This window comes from Diceros bicornis, chromosome 2 (genome assembly GCF_020826845.1).
Source record: "Diceros bicornis minor isolate mBicDic1 chromosome 2, mDicBic1.mat.cur, whole genome shotgun sequence".
Classification (NCBI taxonomy): Eukaryota; Metazoa; Chordata; class Mammalia; order Perissodactyla; family Rhinocerotidae; genus Diceros; species Diceros bicornis.
In genome coordinates this window covers 74,699,121-74,715,116 of record NC_080741.1, presented here as the reverse complement: position 1 = coordinate 74,715,116, position 15,996 = coordinate 74,699,121, and the positions used below count along the sequence as shown (strand labels likewise).

At 38.7% G+C, this 15,996-nt stretch overlaps 1 protein-coding gene and 1 long non-coding RNA gene across 3 annotated transcripts in view; both read right to left on the bottom strand.

The window, feature by feature from the left end:
• Positions 1–483: 483 nt before the first annotated feature.
• LOC131421147 (serine/threonine-protein kinase MARK2-like) lies at positions 484–1,986 on the bottom strand. Its single transcript, XM_058567856.1, has one exon. The coding sequence runs from the start codon at positions 1,984–1,986 to the stop codon at positions 484–486; it is 1,503 nt and encodes a 500-aa protein (XP_058423839.1).
• Positions 1,987–4,227: 2,241 nt separating this feature from the next.
• LOC131418790 (uncharacterized) overlaps positions 4,228–15,996 on the bottom strand; it is a 38,924-nt gene continuing 27,155 nt past the window's right edge. Inside the window, exon 3 of one of the 2 annotated variants that reach the window (XR_009223033.1) lies at positions 4,228–5,667. This is a non-coding gene — a long non-coding RNA (uncharacterized LOC131418790). The remainder of the gene's footprint in view (positions 5,668–15,996) is intronic. The other variant, XR_009223039.1, reaches the window with a different exon arrangement.

The window sequence follows — 15,996 nt, the reverse complement described above, 5'->3', positions numbered from 1 at the left end:
TGGAAAACCAAGTACTTTATAAGAACCGTGCCTCTTCCCCACAAACATGGAAGAAGAGACGGAGAGGACAGGGGAGGGAAGAAGTGCCCCAGGAAAAACAGTCCGTTCTGGCAGACCTGCAGCTAGGGAGGCCTCTTCTCGCGGCCCCCAGGCGCCTCCAGGCCGTCCTCTAAGTTCACCAAGTGTTCTGGATACGATGCTTCTGAAGGCCACGGAGGTGCCGGATACCATTTTGACTTGAATCCCTCAGCAGTTTGCACCCCTCCGTCGTCCACCTGACCAAGTCCTCTCGCCCGGACGTCCGTGCACGTACGGCCCGTACTGCTTGCCCTGCTCCCACTCCCCGCTGAAGGCCTCCAGCCTCTGGCCAAACTCCCACACCACGCTGCCAGGCTCCCTGGAGCTCAGCATCTTGCTCTCCATTTACAATGGGGGCGATGCAGCTTGACCTCCCCACAATCGTTGATTTGTCCCTGCCAGAGCTTAAAGCGGCTTCACTTGGTTGAGTTTGACGTGCTTCTTCTTGCTGGGCAGACAAAAACAGAAGCGACTTATAAAGTTTATGAATCTCCCAGCGGCGCCCCGCCAGCCCTGGCTGGGGCCCGAGGGAGAGGCTGGGGTCTCCCCATCAGGCTGCCCGGCGTTGGGGGAGTTTCTGTTGTAGGATACACCCTGGGGGCAGTGGGTGTCCTCTGGGGCTCCAGTCCCGTTGCTGGTGCTGTGGGTGCGGGGGCAGGCCCCAGGGCTCCTCGAAGGGGTTGGGCTGGGGCTGGCGGTCCTCGACTCCAGGCTGGGGAGGGCACTGGCGGGCTCTTTGGCCTTCAGCCCTGACTCCTGCTTCTCCTCGGGCCGCTGATCTTCTTTGTGGAACCAGGTCGGAAGAAGAGGTTCGCTGTGACTTCGTCTCAGTGGAGATGCAGAGAGCAGCTGCCCCTCGCCGGTTGGGAAAGATTGGGGGCCAACGGTTGGGATTACAGTCGGGGGGCCCTGCTCCTCCTGTTGCTTGGATTTCAAGATGAGGTACGTGGCCATCAGCTGGTCGTATTTTCTTGCCCTTAATGAAGGCCGGATCTTGCCCCACTCAAAGCCCAGGTCCCTCACCATTACCTCTGTCACCGAGGGGTCCATGTTGTCACAGGGCAGCTCCCTGTGAGGCCTGAGTTTCTCGTGGCCCACATTCACCCACGCGTCGTTCAGGATGTCTTTTAGAGTTGCTCTCTCGCTGGGTTCGACGGTCAACAGTTTTCTCAGGAGATTTCTACATTCACCTGATAAAAATAAAGGAAGATGGACTCGCCTCGTCAGGACCCGCCGCTTCACGGTCCCTATGTCGTCCCCCGGGAAAGGCAGGCACCCAGTGACCATGACGTATAGGACGACACCCAGGCTCCAGACATCGACCGCGGGGCCGTCGTATTCTAGGCCCCGCAAGATCTCCGGGGCCACATAAGAGAGGGTGCCGCAGCAGCTAGTCAGCTTCCGGCCCAGGAACATAGTGCTCAGACCGAAGTCTGTCAGCTTTATGTTCAGGTCGTCGTCGAGAAGAATGTTCTCCGGCTTCAGGTCCCGGTGGACAATGCCTCTCTGGTGGCAGTGGTGGAGAGCGGAAACTAGTTGTCGAAATTTCCCTCGGGCCTCTTCTTCCGTCATGGGGCCGTGGATTCTTAAGAAATCATACATGTCTCCTCCCGTAACGTGCTCCATCACAAGGCATAACCTGTCTTTGGTGTCAATCACCTCAAACAATTTGACGATATTCGGGTGCTGCAGCGCCTTCAGGCTGTGGACTTCCCGGGCAAGTGTCTTGATGCTGGAGGAGCTCTGTTGGTTCTTCTCAAGGACTTTAACGGCCACCTCTGTCCCGGTCGGGATGTGGAGGGCTAACTTTACCTTGGCAAAGCTGCCCTCGCCTATGGTCTTAATGAACTTGTAATGGCTAATACTGGCCCTCTTCTCAGAAGAGGTGGCCTCATGGCCCGGAAGCATGGTGACCTGCTAACACTATCTGACTATACTAACTAACGATGCTAACTATGCTAACAAACAAAACTATAGTATGCTAACTAATACTAACTAATGATACGAACAATGCCACCTACACTTACTAACTACACTAGTAAATAATACTAACTATACTAACTGTACCAACAATACTAACTATACTGACTGTACTAACAATACTAACACTAAATAACAAAATAAATTTATCAACAAAAGGGGAACAAAAAAACAAAATGGGGAAAAAACAAAATGGGGAAAAAATAAACAAAATAGGGGAAAAAAGGAAAAAAACAAAATGGGGAAAAAACAAAATGGGGGAAAAAGGAAAAAAAAAACAAAATGGGGAGGGAAAAAAACAGGGAAAAAATAAACAAAATGGGGGGAAAAGGAAAAAAACAAAATGAGGAAAAAATAAGCAAAATGGGAAAAAAGACAAACGGGAAAACAAGCTAACTAACCGCAGTCCAAGTCCGACAGGTCACCACAAGCAGCTTCCTGGGCTATAAGGACAAAAAACCTAGGCCCGGCCAGAGACTTATACAGGTATTGTAAACCCCATCACAATGGCTCCTTATGAGGTCAGAGCAACAAATGGGCCAGTCACGGCTGGGGATAAACCATAGTGGTTTTCTCAGCATTTGGTCTCAAGACCCTTTACTCTTAAAATAAAGGACCCCAGAGAGCTTTTTATTTATGTGGAATATTAGAGAATGATATTTACTTTATTAGAAATTAAAATCTGTAGGATGCTTCAGTGGCCTTTTCATTTCTAATTTAAAAATCTGTAATAATTTTTGGCTTTTAAAGACCTCATAATGTCTACACTTTAAAATATTCAATTCCTTTTCCTTAAACTCTGATTAGTCTCAAAACGCTCCTATAACTTAACTGATATTATAATACTATAGGAAAACGTTCTGTCGCGTAAGACTCGTGAAGGGACATCATCAGCATTTATAAAGCTGAGAGGAAAACAGCTTTCACTGTATTTTCCCCAATAAGATCATGAGCAGATTTCTCAACAGAAACCTTGGAGCCCAGATGGCACAGGCTGACGTATTCCAAGTGCTGAAGGAAAAAAGAATCCAACCGAGAATCCTGTATCTGGAAAAACTGTCCTTCAAAATTGGGGGAGAAATTAAGACACTCTCACATAAATCAAAGCCGAGAGAGTTCTTGCCACTAGACCTGCCCTCCCATGATGGGAGTCCTTCAGGTTGAAACCAAAGGACAGGGGACAGTAACTCAACGCCTTATGAAGAAATGAAGATCTCTGGTCAAAGCAAGCACGTGGACGATTACAAAAGCTAGGGCTATTGGAACTTTGGTGTGTAGCTCCCCTTTCTGTTTTCTACATTAAGAGACTAAAGTATCAAAAAACCCAATTGTTAATATACGTTTTTGGACACACAATGCCTGAAGATGTAATTTTGTGACATTAATAACTGAAGTGGGGTGGAGTCAGAGCTGCACAGGGGCCGGGTTTCTGTGTGTTACTGAAGTTAAGCTGGTATAAATTGATATTAGAGTGCTGTAACTTCAGGATGTTAAGTGTAATCCCATGGTCACCACAAAGGAAAAAGCTATAGAATATACACAAAAGCAATTGAGAAGGTAATTGAAATGTTTCTCTACCCAAAATGAACTAAATGTAAAAGAAGACAGTCACGCGGTAATGACAAAAAAAGCCATAAGGCATATAGAAGACAAACAGCAGAATGACAGAGGTAAGTCTCTCCTTATCAGTAATTACTTTAAATGTAAATGCATTCGACTCTCCAATCAGAAGACAGACTGGCAGAACGGATAGAAAATCATTCTCCAACTATCTGTTGTCTACAAGAGACTCGCTTCAGACCCAACGACACAAAAAAGTTGAACATGAAAGAGTGGAAAATGACAGTCCACGCAAATAGTAACCAAAAGAGAGCTGAGGTTCCTGTACTAATATGTGATGAAATAGACTTCAAGTCAAAAAAGTTTACAAGAGGGGGCCGGCCCGGTGGCATAGTGGTTAAGTTCGCACACTCCGCTTCCAGCGGCCTGGGGTTCACACGTTCAGATCCCAGGCGTGGACCTGCACACTGCTTATCAAGCTATACTGTGGCAGCATCCTATATAAAGTAGGGGAAGATGGGCATGGATGCTAGCCCAGGGCCAATCTTCCTCAGCAAAAAGAGGAGGACTGGCAACAGATGTTAGCTCAGGGCTGATCTTCCTCACACACACACACACACAAAGTTCTATCCCAATCACTTTCCTGCCCTGAAAGCCTTGCCTTGACATATTTGAATCCAGACCCCAAGTCTTGTAAATCCCCCCTTATGACTTTCCCCTTCTGAGAAACTGGTAAGATTCTGTTAAGATAGTGTTCTCATTTACTGTGTGTTCTTAAAAAGTTCGTTTTGACTTATTAACAGGTTGTTTGGTGATATTTCAGAGAATTCTCCATTAAGTAAGCAACTGTGTATACCACAATGTTAAACAGTTATGGTAAAAGTTACTGAAGTTTTGAAACATTGAAGAGCATGTTTGAGCTCTATATGTGCCAGTAAGTTTTAACGCCTGCTTAATTTGGACTCTCCAAAGCTGAGTACTTCCTAAACTACAGTGTGTATATTATAATTTTCTATGCTAAATATATTGTTTTATATCATCAATTCTAAAAATCATATTTTTATTTTTTTCATAATATCTTTGTTCTACATAAGAACAAAGATACAAAGAAAGATGCCCTATCTTTCTCAATCTTTGAGAAATTTAACACAAGATTCTGTTTGAAGGAGCAGCCAATCAGCAATTGTGACCAGTTAGCAAGTACCATTGCTTGAATCACCCAAATTTGTCACGTAAAATTCCTAGAGAGTATGGTGTAGATTGCAAAGCAGCATTTTTGTAGTTATAGATGTAATTGTCTATCCGCTGAAGATAGTGGAGTAACCAGTGGAATCTCCTTGCATTCTTAATAATTGGATGGATAGACTTTGGGGAGATGGCGGAGGTACTTAAGAATAATAGCTGAACTCTTAGATATATTTAAACTTAAGCACTGTGTTTACTTAATCATCAGTTTCCTTTTTTTCCACACTCACTAGTCAATTTCAGCATCTCCTATGAAATTAGAAAGGAGAGAAGCTTTGTTGGAAAGGAAAAAATGTAGTCAATCTGATTTTACTATTTCGTTGTGGCTTCATACTCAATTTTCAACAAGTGTTTGAGGCACATTTACAATGACCACCAAACCAACAGTTCCACTGATATGTCTAGTCATTTATTAATCCATTTATTCATTGATAGCTACCATCTTATAGTTAGCAGACTTTTAGTTTTAAAGTGGTAAAGAAATGTTTTTAGGCCCTTTCTCCTCCTATACTGTAAGAAGTATGTGAAACAGAAATGTAAACTCTGGCCTTAATAAATTTAAGATAAAGCAATATCTCCAAATCACAATATAAAAAGATAGAGAATTGAAGACATGGAAATAGAATAAGCAAAACAGAAAAAAAAGTCAAATCTCCATGGTAGATGAGGAAAATACTAACAAGGTAGAAGATGACTTACTCCACAGGACTCCCGGAAGGCTGCAAGTTGGAGGGCACAGATTGCTGAAAAACATATAGTTGAGGTTGGTGGTGGATATACTTCAAAGAGATATTGATTAAAAGTCTGTAGATAGAGCAAGAGGAAACTAAGACTGTCACTCCTTTATTCATAGTCAGGTGGATAAATCTTCTACATCCCAAGAGATGGGAGATCTAATCTCTGGAATAATTGAATTAGCTACTCCCAAATCGAGGATCAGGGGAATGTAGGATGCTGCTTACGGAATTGTGGGACTTGAGCTCTTTTTTCCTTCCTGTTTTTTATAAAACTGGCAGAGAGGCTCATAATCTTCAATGAAAGATATAGGAGCATTCTTTTCTGGCTAAATTGAACCACTCCTGAGAAGAGACATCTAGATATTGATATTAGGGAGTACCAAATGAAATAAAAACAATTAGCCAAAATGAGGAACACATTTGGGAACCTCTCCAAGGTGGAAGATGACCAAATGAATAAACTTAAAAAAAAAAAAAAAAACTAACTCAGGATGAACAAGACTTTGCAGAAAGTAGAACATTTCAAACAAAATGTATAATCAGTATCCTCAGAGAAATCTCAAAATAAGAGCAGGGGAAGCTTTACAAAAGCTATACAAATTGCAATTAGGGAACAAGATAAGGATCTTAGAAATTAAACAAATGATTAGATGAAATTAAAAACATCTGTAAAATTTTACAAACTATAAATCTGTAATTCTCTTGGAAATTAGGGGGACAGAGATCTAGATAACAGCAGGGAACATATAAGAAAATTGAGTGAATGAGTCAGCCAGTCCAATATTCCTCTAAGAGTTATTCCAGAAGGAGACAACAGAGAAAATAATGGAAATTTATAGAGAAATAATATAGGAAAAAACAATCTCAGAACTGAGGTAAACAAGTCTTCCCATTAGAAGAGTCCACCAAGTATCTAAGAAAATGAATTTGACAAGATCCACTCTGTGGCACATGGTCATGATTTTATTTTTCAAAATACTAGTTATAAAAAAGAAGATCCTGGGGCCAGCCAGGTGGTGCAAGCGGTTAAGTGTGCACGCTCTGCTTTGGAGGCCTGGGGTTCGCAGGTTTGGATCCCAGGCGCACACCGACACACCGCTTGTTAAGCCATGCTGTGGCGGCGCCCCATATAAAGTAGAGGATGATGCTCATGGATGTTAGCTCAGGGCTGATCTTCCTTACACACACAAAAAGAAGATCCTGAAATCTTCCAGATACTGATAATAAGAAAGTTTCATACAAAGAATTGGAAATCAGTATGGCAGGAAACTCTTTAGCATCCACATTGGAAGCTAGAAGAAAATTGGATCAAATGTGTTCAAAATCAGAGTGAAGATTTTCTTTTTATTTATTTATTCTAATAAATAATATGACTGAATATAGATTTACACATTAGGTAAGAAGCTAGAATAACGATGTTTTGAGATATTCAGTGTCTCAAAAATTTTCCTTTCATCCACTCTTTTATGGGAATTGGAAGCACTCCAAAGGTACTGAGAAAGAAGACAAGAAAGAAGAGACATTGGATCCAGAGAACAGAGGATCTACTGCAGGAGAGAGACCTGGAGAATTCACAAGATGAGGTCAAAGAAAAACCTGTAAAAATATCTGGACGACAGGCCTTGATAAAAGCAATTAGTATAATTTGGAGCAGAAAGAAAGTGACTCCAGAAGAGAGATCTACAAGGGATAAAAAAAAAAAAAATGAAATTGACAGAGTTTTTTTACAGGTCTGACTATATGAATACAGTATTGAGAAGATTTTCAGATCTGTTGGAGAGTGTGGGAAGTCTTGGCAAAAGATCAAAGACTATTAAGCAATAAAAATGAATGATGCTTAACTGCAGGAAAAATAAAAGAGGGAATAACAAGAAAGTGTAATCATAGTACACTGTGACTCAATAGTGAACAATATTTACATGATCATGATAATTAAAACGCTGAACATGGAATTAACAAAAGATTTGATATAACTATGTGGGGAAAATAGACCTAGAGAAAGTAGACAGCAAGAGAGCTAAAATCCTCACCTGCAATAGAAAATTTAATAAATATCAGTCTATATATATATCCATCCAGGGACAGCAATATAAGCATGTTATTTGGAAATATAGAAGCAAGTTTTTTCTTCTAAGGTTGGGATAAGAGTAGCAGGAAATTATGGTGCTTATTCTAAAGACTTGGCACTATTTAATTCTTTAAACCCTATGCTTGTTCTACTTTGATAAAGTATTAATTAAAAGTTATTTGGCAACATTACTTGTGCTTGGCTACTGTGATAGATGCTAGGAATAAAGGCTTGCCCTCAAGCAACTTTCTGAAAGTGTTGAGAATTTTTCAAATTTCAGTAATCTTCACTTTTTGAGTAACATTTAATTCACATACTATTGAAAAATTTTACATTTTACATTATGTCACATAATGCTACGTGGTGCTGAATGAAGAACTTGGATTGAAAGCAAGACTCTCAAACTGCTTGAGTTCAAATCTTGGGTTCTATACCAGTTCTTTCTAGGTGTCTGAGCATTTATTTACTTCATTTTTTTTTTTGTGAGGAAGATAAACCCTAAGCTAACATCCATGCTAATCCTCCTCCTTTTTTTTTGCTGAGGAAGACTGGCTCTGAGCTAACATCTGTTGCCAATCCTCCTCCTTTTTTTTCCCCAAAGCCCCAGTAGATAGTTGTACGTCATAGTTACACATCCTTCTAGTTGCTGTATGTGGGATGCGGTCTCAGCATGGCCGGAGAAGCGGTGCATCGGTGCGCGCCCGGGATTCGAACCCGGGGCGCCAGTAGTGGAGTGTGCACACTTAACCGCTAAACCACGGGGCCGGCCCTATTTACTTCTCTTTATAAGCAAATTTCAGATGATTTTACTACCTACCTGATGGATTAGTTGCCATCTCTTTTTCCTACTTCTCTGTCAGGTTAAGAAGATAATCATGTAAAGTGATGAGCATAGAACTTGGTATTTGTTAACTAATGAAGGAATGATGGTGATGATGATGATGGCAATGATGAGAGGGACAACAGTGGTGTACAACTGTGTACCAAGGAGAACATTCATTATTCCTCAAGCCTCCTCAAAAAGTAATAAAATTCCCAACCTATATAATAAGCTACGTTATCCCTTCTTCTTTCATAAAATTTTACTTGATAATATCATGTTTGTTGTCATCAAAATGAATGATAAATTAGGAAGCAATCTCCTAAAGACACAAAACGTTGGATGATCCTAATAACTGAAATTGAAGTTATTCGGGTCTATATATTTTCATCGTTTTTCTTAATTTTGACTCCATTTTTTGTTGAATTCTTTTCCCATCCAAGTCCATATTTTTGTTTGCTTTGACTTCATTTTCTAAAATATGAATCTCTGTTGAAAGTCAAAGGAGGCTCCATGCAGGAACGATACGCAAAAATGTGAACCTGGGAGAAAGAAAGATGCCCCAAAAGATTGGATGGCTTGGTGAGGAGTGGCTTAGAATGAGGCAGATAAATTATCTGTTACTACCATATTTTTCACAAAACATTAGAGAACGGTGGAAGAGTTGAAAGTTAATGGCTCTTTGCCTAGTGATATTCTGTCCTTGTCATTTTTAATATGTTTTCTTGAAGGGACACCACTAGTTTAAGGCTGTGAATTCATAGGAAAAGTGCAGCTGATATTTTGGTGCTGAATCTTGTTTTTAATTACTAAAACTGGAGGGAGGTATGAGAAGCATGGAGTGGTTTTTAATTCTCTTTCCAGTTTACAGATTTTTCTTTAACAAATTAAATTGTAATCACTCATAGAGAAGAGTCACCTTGGTGCAATAAATCAACTGAAAATAGAATTTTATCCCTCAGTCATAGTTTGAAAGAACTTAGTGTTTTTGATATGACTACCTATATTTTGAAAGCTGTCTAGAGACATATCACAATATTAGCATGTTGTGAGCTTCTTCCAGGTCTATTTATTGTCTAAGTAGCACTTAAGAAAATTAGACATAATCTCACACTAAGCTTGATGTGTAATCAATCTATTTAATAATTCCCTTGACCTCTATGCCTTGACCTCCATAAGGTCAGTCCATTGTTCACAGGTCTTGATACAAAGTCAGTGATTCAAAGTTACAAACAGCTGGATAAGCCTATTGCACGTAATAGAGGCATCCATTTAGGCACTTCCTTAATACTTTGACCTTGAAAAACTTCCAATTCACCAACTGTGTCAGTGGTCACTTCTTGAGTATCTGACAGCTCCTGAAATTCCTGTTTTCCCTGCTTCTCTCTGAGATAGAAAGACTTGGAATTCATTTTAAATGTATAAGTGACAATGTGATCACAATTCACCATAAAGACTAATAATATAGTATCTGTTATGAATCTTACTTTTTTTATTTTTTATTGCCTCTAATGATAACTTGCACACCATAACATGTCTCTTTTCTATTCAGGATGAAAAATAATGTAGAACTAGCAACATATATTTGGAGTTTTTGAATTCTCAGGAAATATTAAAAGTTTAATAATTTTATACCTATTGAGATTATATATATAGTTAGATATATCTAGATCATATAAAACTACTTATTTGGGAACTGACCCAAATAAACTGAACACCTTTCTTACATGGTGAAAACTGCTTTTAATAATTAATTTTCTGGCATATGCTATTGTCTGGGAGAAGGTAATAAAAGGTGAGAAAATAATTGCTTATTTTATTTATTTATTTATTTATTTATTTATTTAGTGAGGAAGATCAGCCCTGAGCTAACATCCATGCCAGTCCTCCTCTTTTTGCTGAGGAAGACTGGCCCTGAGCTAACATCTATTGCCAATCCTCCTCCCTTTTTCCACTTTTTCTCCCCAAAGCCCCAGTAGATAGTTGTATGTCATAGTTGCACATCCTTCTAGTTGCTGTACGTGGGACGCTGCCTCAGCATGGCCTGACAAGTGGTGCATTGGTGCATGCCCAGGATCCGAACTTGGGCTGCCAGTAGCGGAGTGTGCACACTTAACTGCTAAGCCACAGGGCCGGCCCCAATAATTGCTATGTTAAGCGATGTCTTCAGGATGCCAAAACATCCCATCAGTTGGGTCAAAAATTCAGTCAAACTTATTCAGAATCATGTAAACAAAGTTGGGTTACAGGATGGGCATTTTTCACCAAACGTGCCATGTATGAAGCTTGGCTTCATCTCTGCTGTTTTCTTCTTTTCTATCTTGAACTAATATACTTTTATGAATAGTAATATCTTAAATTAATTTTAACACAGAAATTTAACATGGAAATTCTTATTTTATTATCTTTACAATCTTGGAAGATAAATAAGAAAAGAATTGTAATTACCACCTATATTTTACCAAAGGAATTTGCTCAGTCACCCAGCTAGTACATGGCAGGCAGAGACTTGGTAGGACTTGGAGGTATTATAACTCCAAGTAAGTGTTCTTATTAACAGAAATAGTGTCATGTATTCTATTTTTCTAATGTTGCTTGAGATATTTTAGACAAATCATCAGTATTAAGGTTGCTCGTAAACGCATCTGAAGATCAATGGAATTAAGTTGGGACAATTCTAAAATGAAAATTCAAGTGATGAAATCCCCCAGAGTTCAATTATCTGAGTTAAAGGTGTTTGAAATAATAGACCTTATTATTAATAACAGCTGGCACAATTCTCTGTTGTGTTTTTCCTCCTTCCACCACCCTTCGGTTTCTATTACAACTCCCTGCAGGGTATTATTAATAAATTAATTATTGCAAAAGCATATATAGCCTCAAGGTTCATGTACCAGTAGCCATCAGCCACAATATGCCTAGAATAGATATGCCATTTCCCTGTTGAAATACCAGTCAAGTAGAACTAAATGATCAATGTTCAGAGGACATGCAGAGGGAAGAAAAATGTATGCATATTTATTTGGAGTATTTTACTCCATAAAGCATGTTTACTGAAAAAGAATGGACTCATGCAGGAACTGCGCACAGCTGGTTGGAACCATGATGCGAAGAAATTGGGAGTTGTTTTATAAATGTATGTTCCAGTTTAGGAGCAGCTTCTCAATAACAAACTCCTTTTAATAGCGGCATCTTAGGCACCTGATCCACAGAGGGAAGTAATTAAATTTAATAGACACAATCCTCATTTTGAGGATACTCTCAATTTAAAGTAGCAGGGGAGCATAATTAAGTCTAATAGAAACCATGGCTTGAGAATGAAGATGTACTAACAAGCAAACACAGACCAAGTCTACACAGTACCAATTACCCAGTCAACCAGGATTACAAAATGTGTTTATTTCATAATATTCAACCAAAGCAAAGCTTGAGGGTTGAGATTTGTTTATTTATTTATCTAGTTTGAATTACATTTGTAGTTGGAATTGAGTGACTATTAACCACAATATTAAGATGAACTTAAGGTTTGCACATATCCAACACAAAGTAAAGTGAAGAAGTCAAATAATTAAACAGGTATTTCTAACCAAAAGAATATATTCTGAAACATACAGATATTTGAATTAGAAAATGTGTAGCCTAAATCATCAAAATAATTGTCTATGTTCCTCTTTCTAGTCTTACACAATTGACTCATAAATATGTCTGGAATTAAAGGAAATTACTTTGATTTATAGTTAGATATAACATATTATCTGTCGCCATGTCTGTTATGGATAAAGTCAGCTTGGTGCAATGGAAAGAACTCTGGTCTGAGAGTTAAGAATTCTTGCTTTTTATCTTGTTGCTATTCATTTATGCTTCTATTTGTCAAATACACGTTGAGCCTACAATGTGCCAGTTAGCATGGAGAGAAGCGGAGGAAATAATTAAACGGACAAGATCCATTTCCTATCATTGAAGAGCATGTAAAATATTCAGAGAGAAACATGTAAGAATAATTATGGTCAAATGTATTTAATACTAGAATGGATGTTTATAAAATGTGTTGTAAGAGATAAAGGAGGGAGACATAAATACATCTGAGTCAACTGGAAAAGAGCTCATGAATGAGTTGATGTTTCTTCTGTGACTCAGAGGATGACAACATGATGCCCAGAGAATGGCATTAGAGCTGGAGCAAGCAGTATGTGCAAGGGTATGAGTAAGGGCCTACGACATTTCTTTGAGATTCCAGTGTATGTGGAGGATGTGTGGTAAAATGGGAGTGGGGCTAGAAGGCTCTGGTTGTTCACAGCAAGAGGGACTTGAGATGAAAAAGAAAAAGTGAGACCAGACAGTGGGCAACCTTGTAGGATACGTTCAGGAGTTTAACTTTACCCTTTGGAAAATAATCTTTTAAGCCAAGGAGTTATGTTCTATCTATATTCTTACCTAAATTGCGTGATCTTGTACTTTTTTCTATCTAAACAGTGTACAGCATGCTGTGTGTTGAATGAATATGAATGAGAAAATAATTGGTCACAATCTGTATTTAACTTTATGTTATAATTTTTTAGTTTATGACTTTTAGAGGATTTAAAGGATTATGACTTTAATAAATTTGTCATCCAATGGCATTCCTGGAATACTTTTATGCTCAGATAAAACACCAGAAGCATCGGGAGAGTGTAAATTGACCATGTTAAAGAAATGGCACACATATCCAGAACCAGCTCTGCCTTCAGAAACACTGGAGAAGGGTGTGGATAGTTTAAGAGAAGGCTGTCTATTGGGAAGAAATAATGTAAGAAAACGTCAAAGAGAACTTAATCTCTGACTCAAACTCGGGCACAATCTGGCTGTGAGACCTGACATGTCACTCTATTCCTCTAAGTTTTATTCATTAATTCTACAAATATTGTTTTAGCACCTATTGTGTTTCAGACACTAGGGCATGAAGCAATGATAGACACAGTTCTTGTCCTAATTGAGTTTTTATTTAATGGGCTAAAGTCAACAAAGATTCTTTGAGAGGAAGCAACAGAAACCAACTTGAGGTCTCACCAGCCAAAAACAACTTAATTAGAAGGGCCCAGGGTAGCTGACAGACTGGAATGGGAAGCTGGAAAACCAGGACTTGGAAAGACCACAGGCCAATGAATTCCAGACAGCTAGGTAGCAGGAATTAGGAGAAAATGGACTATGTGCTGTGTTATCACTAACAGAAAAGACAATTAATACTGGACAGGTAAAGGAAAATGTTTGTCCCCAAAGCACCTCTTATTCCTTAGGTGATTTCTAAGGCCTTTACAAGTTGTAAAAATTCTAGAAACAGATATAAGATCATGATATGGTGTTTCACATTTTTTAGGTGTTCTTTCTTTTCTTTAATATACAACCCTGCCTTATGTGAATAGAATCTCATAAATAAAGGAAGACGGCTTTCATCTCAAAGTGAGATGAGAAAAATTTAGTGAAAACATATTTTTTTCAAAAGAAGAGGCCATGATTGTATTTAAAGTAGTTCTATAAATAAGCGTTCTGCAATCTGCGACACACTTTAGGGAAAGAGCAAGGTTCAATTCTATAGCTCATTTAAAAATATCCTTCTTGAGTTGAGATGGCCCCAGAGAGGTTTATTTTCATGCTTTTATAAACTCTCAGAAATTGTAGGTTTAACATGGGCTAGCTAAGAGATGTTTAATTACTGACTTTTGTCATTGCAGCAATGACATCGGTCCTCTAGTTAAAAAAAACCCCGACAGTGTCATCAGAACTAACCTGTAAAGATTTATTAAAACTATCTTTGGTGATCATCTCTTTTAGGAAGCATTGTTTTTAATTAGAAGCTGGCTTTGAAAGCAAGAAGAGTCAATGAAAAAAAAATTAACAGACCCCCAGTTACTCTGCTCCATCTTTACAAAATTCAATTATTTCTATCCAGCACAGCATAAGAAACATTTGGCAACTGATTAAAACAATTCTTAAAGCAAATTATAACATTGTGAGAAAACAAGAAATCAGAATGTTCAAACACAAGGGCATTGCTATGTAAAATGTCTTGCAAGCGTCTTTGACAGATTATTTCTGTCTGCTTGTTATATTAGTTTCATTAATTCGGTCCACATCAAGAAAAGAAAAAAAAAAGTACTTCCACACATTTGTTATTTGAAATAAAAATCCTCAAATGAATAATATTCCCAAAGATAACCAAAGTAGCCGTGTGGGGAAATTTTATGCTTTAGTATTATCCAAGCTTACTCAGCACTATAAAAATCTATGTGCAGGTTTATAGCTGTAGAGATCCCAAAATAACTGCTTTTTTTTTGCAATAAAACTGCATCTATAAAATTTTAGCTACTACTAATTTGTAAATGCCATTAGACGCAGATTTTATTTATTGCTTTCTGAGCAAAGCCAAACATAACAATATGTTACTTGTAATGTATTTGATGTACATTTTAAAAAGTGAACTTCTGAGATACATAGATTTGATCCATGTGTCCTAAAATATATTGTGATTTTGACTTCGATTTACGTGTTATTTATACTTTGTTTATGGAAGATTACAGATTCTTCTTCTCTTTTAAAGCTAAGGAGAAACTCCAAGATACACGTTGTAGAAAGATGAAATTCTAGGTTAATATTGAAATAAGGTTATCCACAAGAAATCTGGCTTCTTATTAATAGATTTCCTGTCCCATATCAAAATTCAAGTGCTAGAGTCTTATACCCAGGCTTATAAGGTAAGCTAACTGACTCTATGCTTTGCACATACGCGAATGATTGTAGCCTCATGGTGCTTGTCGCCTTGTCCCTGAGACACTCAATACATATTTTTTTTTAAATAATTTTATTTATTTATTTATTTTTCCCCAAAGCCCCAGTAGATAGTTGTATGTTATAGCTGCACATCCTTCTAGTTGCTGTATGTGGGATGCGGCCTCAGCATGGCCGGAGAAGCGGTGCGTCGGTGCGTGCCCGGGATCCGAACCCCGGGCCGCCAGCAGCGGAGCGCGCTCACTTAACTGCTAAGCCACGGGGCCGGCCCTCAATACATTTTTGTTCAATGGAAATAAATTGCAAGTATTGGTCTTCAAATCTCTATAGGAATGTGTCTAATGGAAGTACGAACTTCTCTTGTGCGTATTTAATCAACTTACTTTCTTAATAGAATCGTTTTTAGGTGAAAATAAGCTTGAGTCTAGAGCTCTTTTCTATTAAGGATTGTGGAAGACGTTTTTTAAATTATCTGGTACGCATACTCACCTACTTTCAAATGGAAGAAATTGGTGGGTAGTTTGAAAAAAGAAAGAATTCTTAGATAAGAATATGGTTTTGATTCAGACACATAGTTCTGAGTCTTGGTTCTACTTGAAGCTGTACGAACAAGGGCCAGCTTCCATGTAATACCCAGTTCATGAAACTAAGACTCAGTTTCCTCATCCATGTAATGGAGTTAATAAAATTTATCCCATTTAGTTGCTGTGAGGAATAAATGAGGCGATGTAAGTGAGCCACTGATT

Coding starts and splice junctions, on each gene's coding strand:
- LOC131421147 (XM_058567856.1), bottom strand. CDS start 1,986: ATGCTTCCGGGCCATGAGGCCACCTCTTCTGAGAAGAGGGCCAGTATT.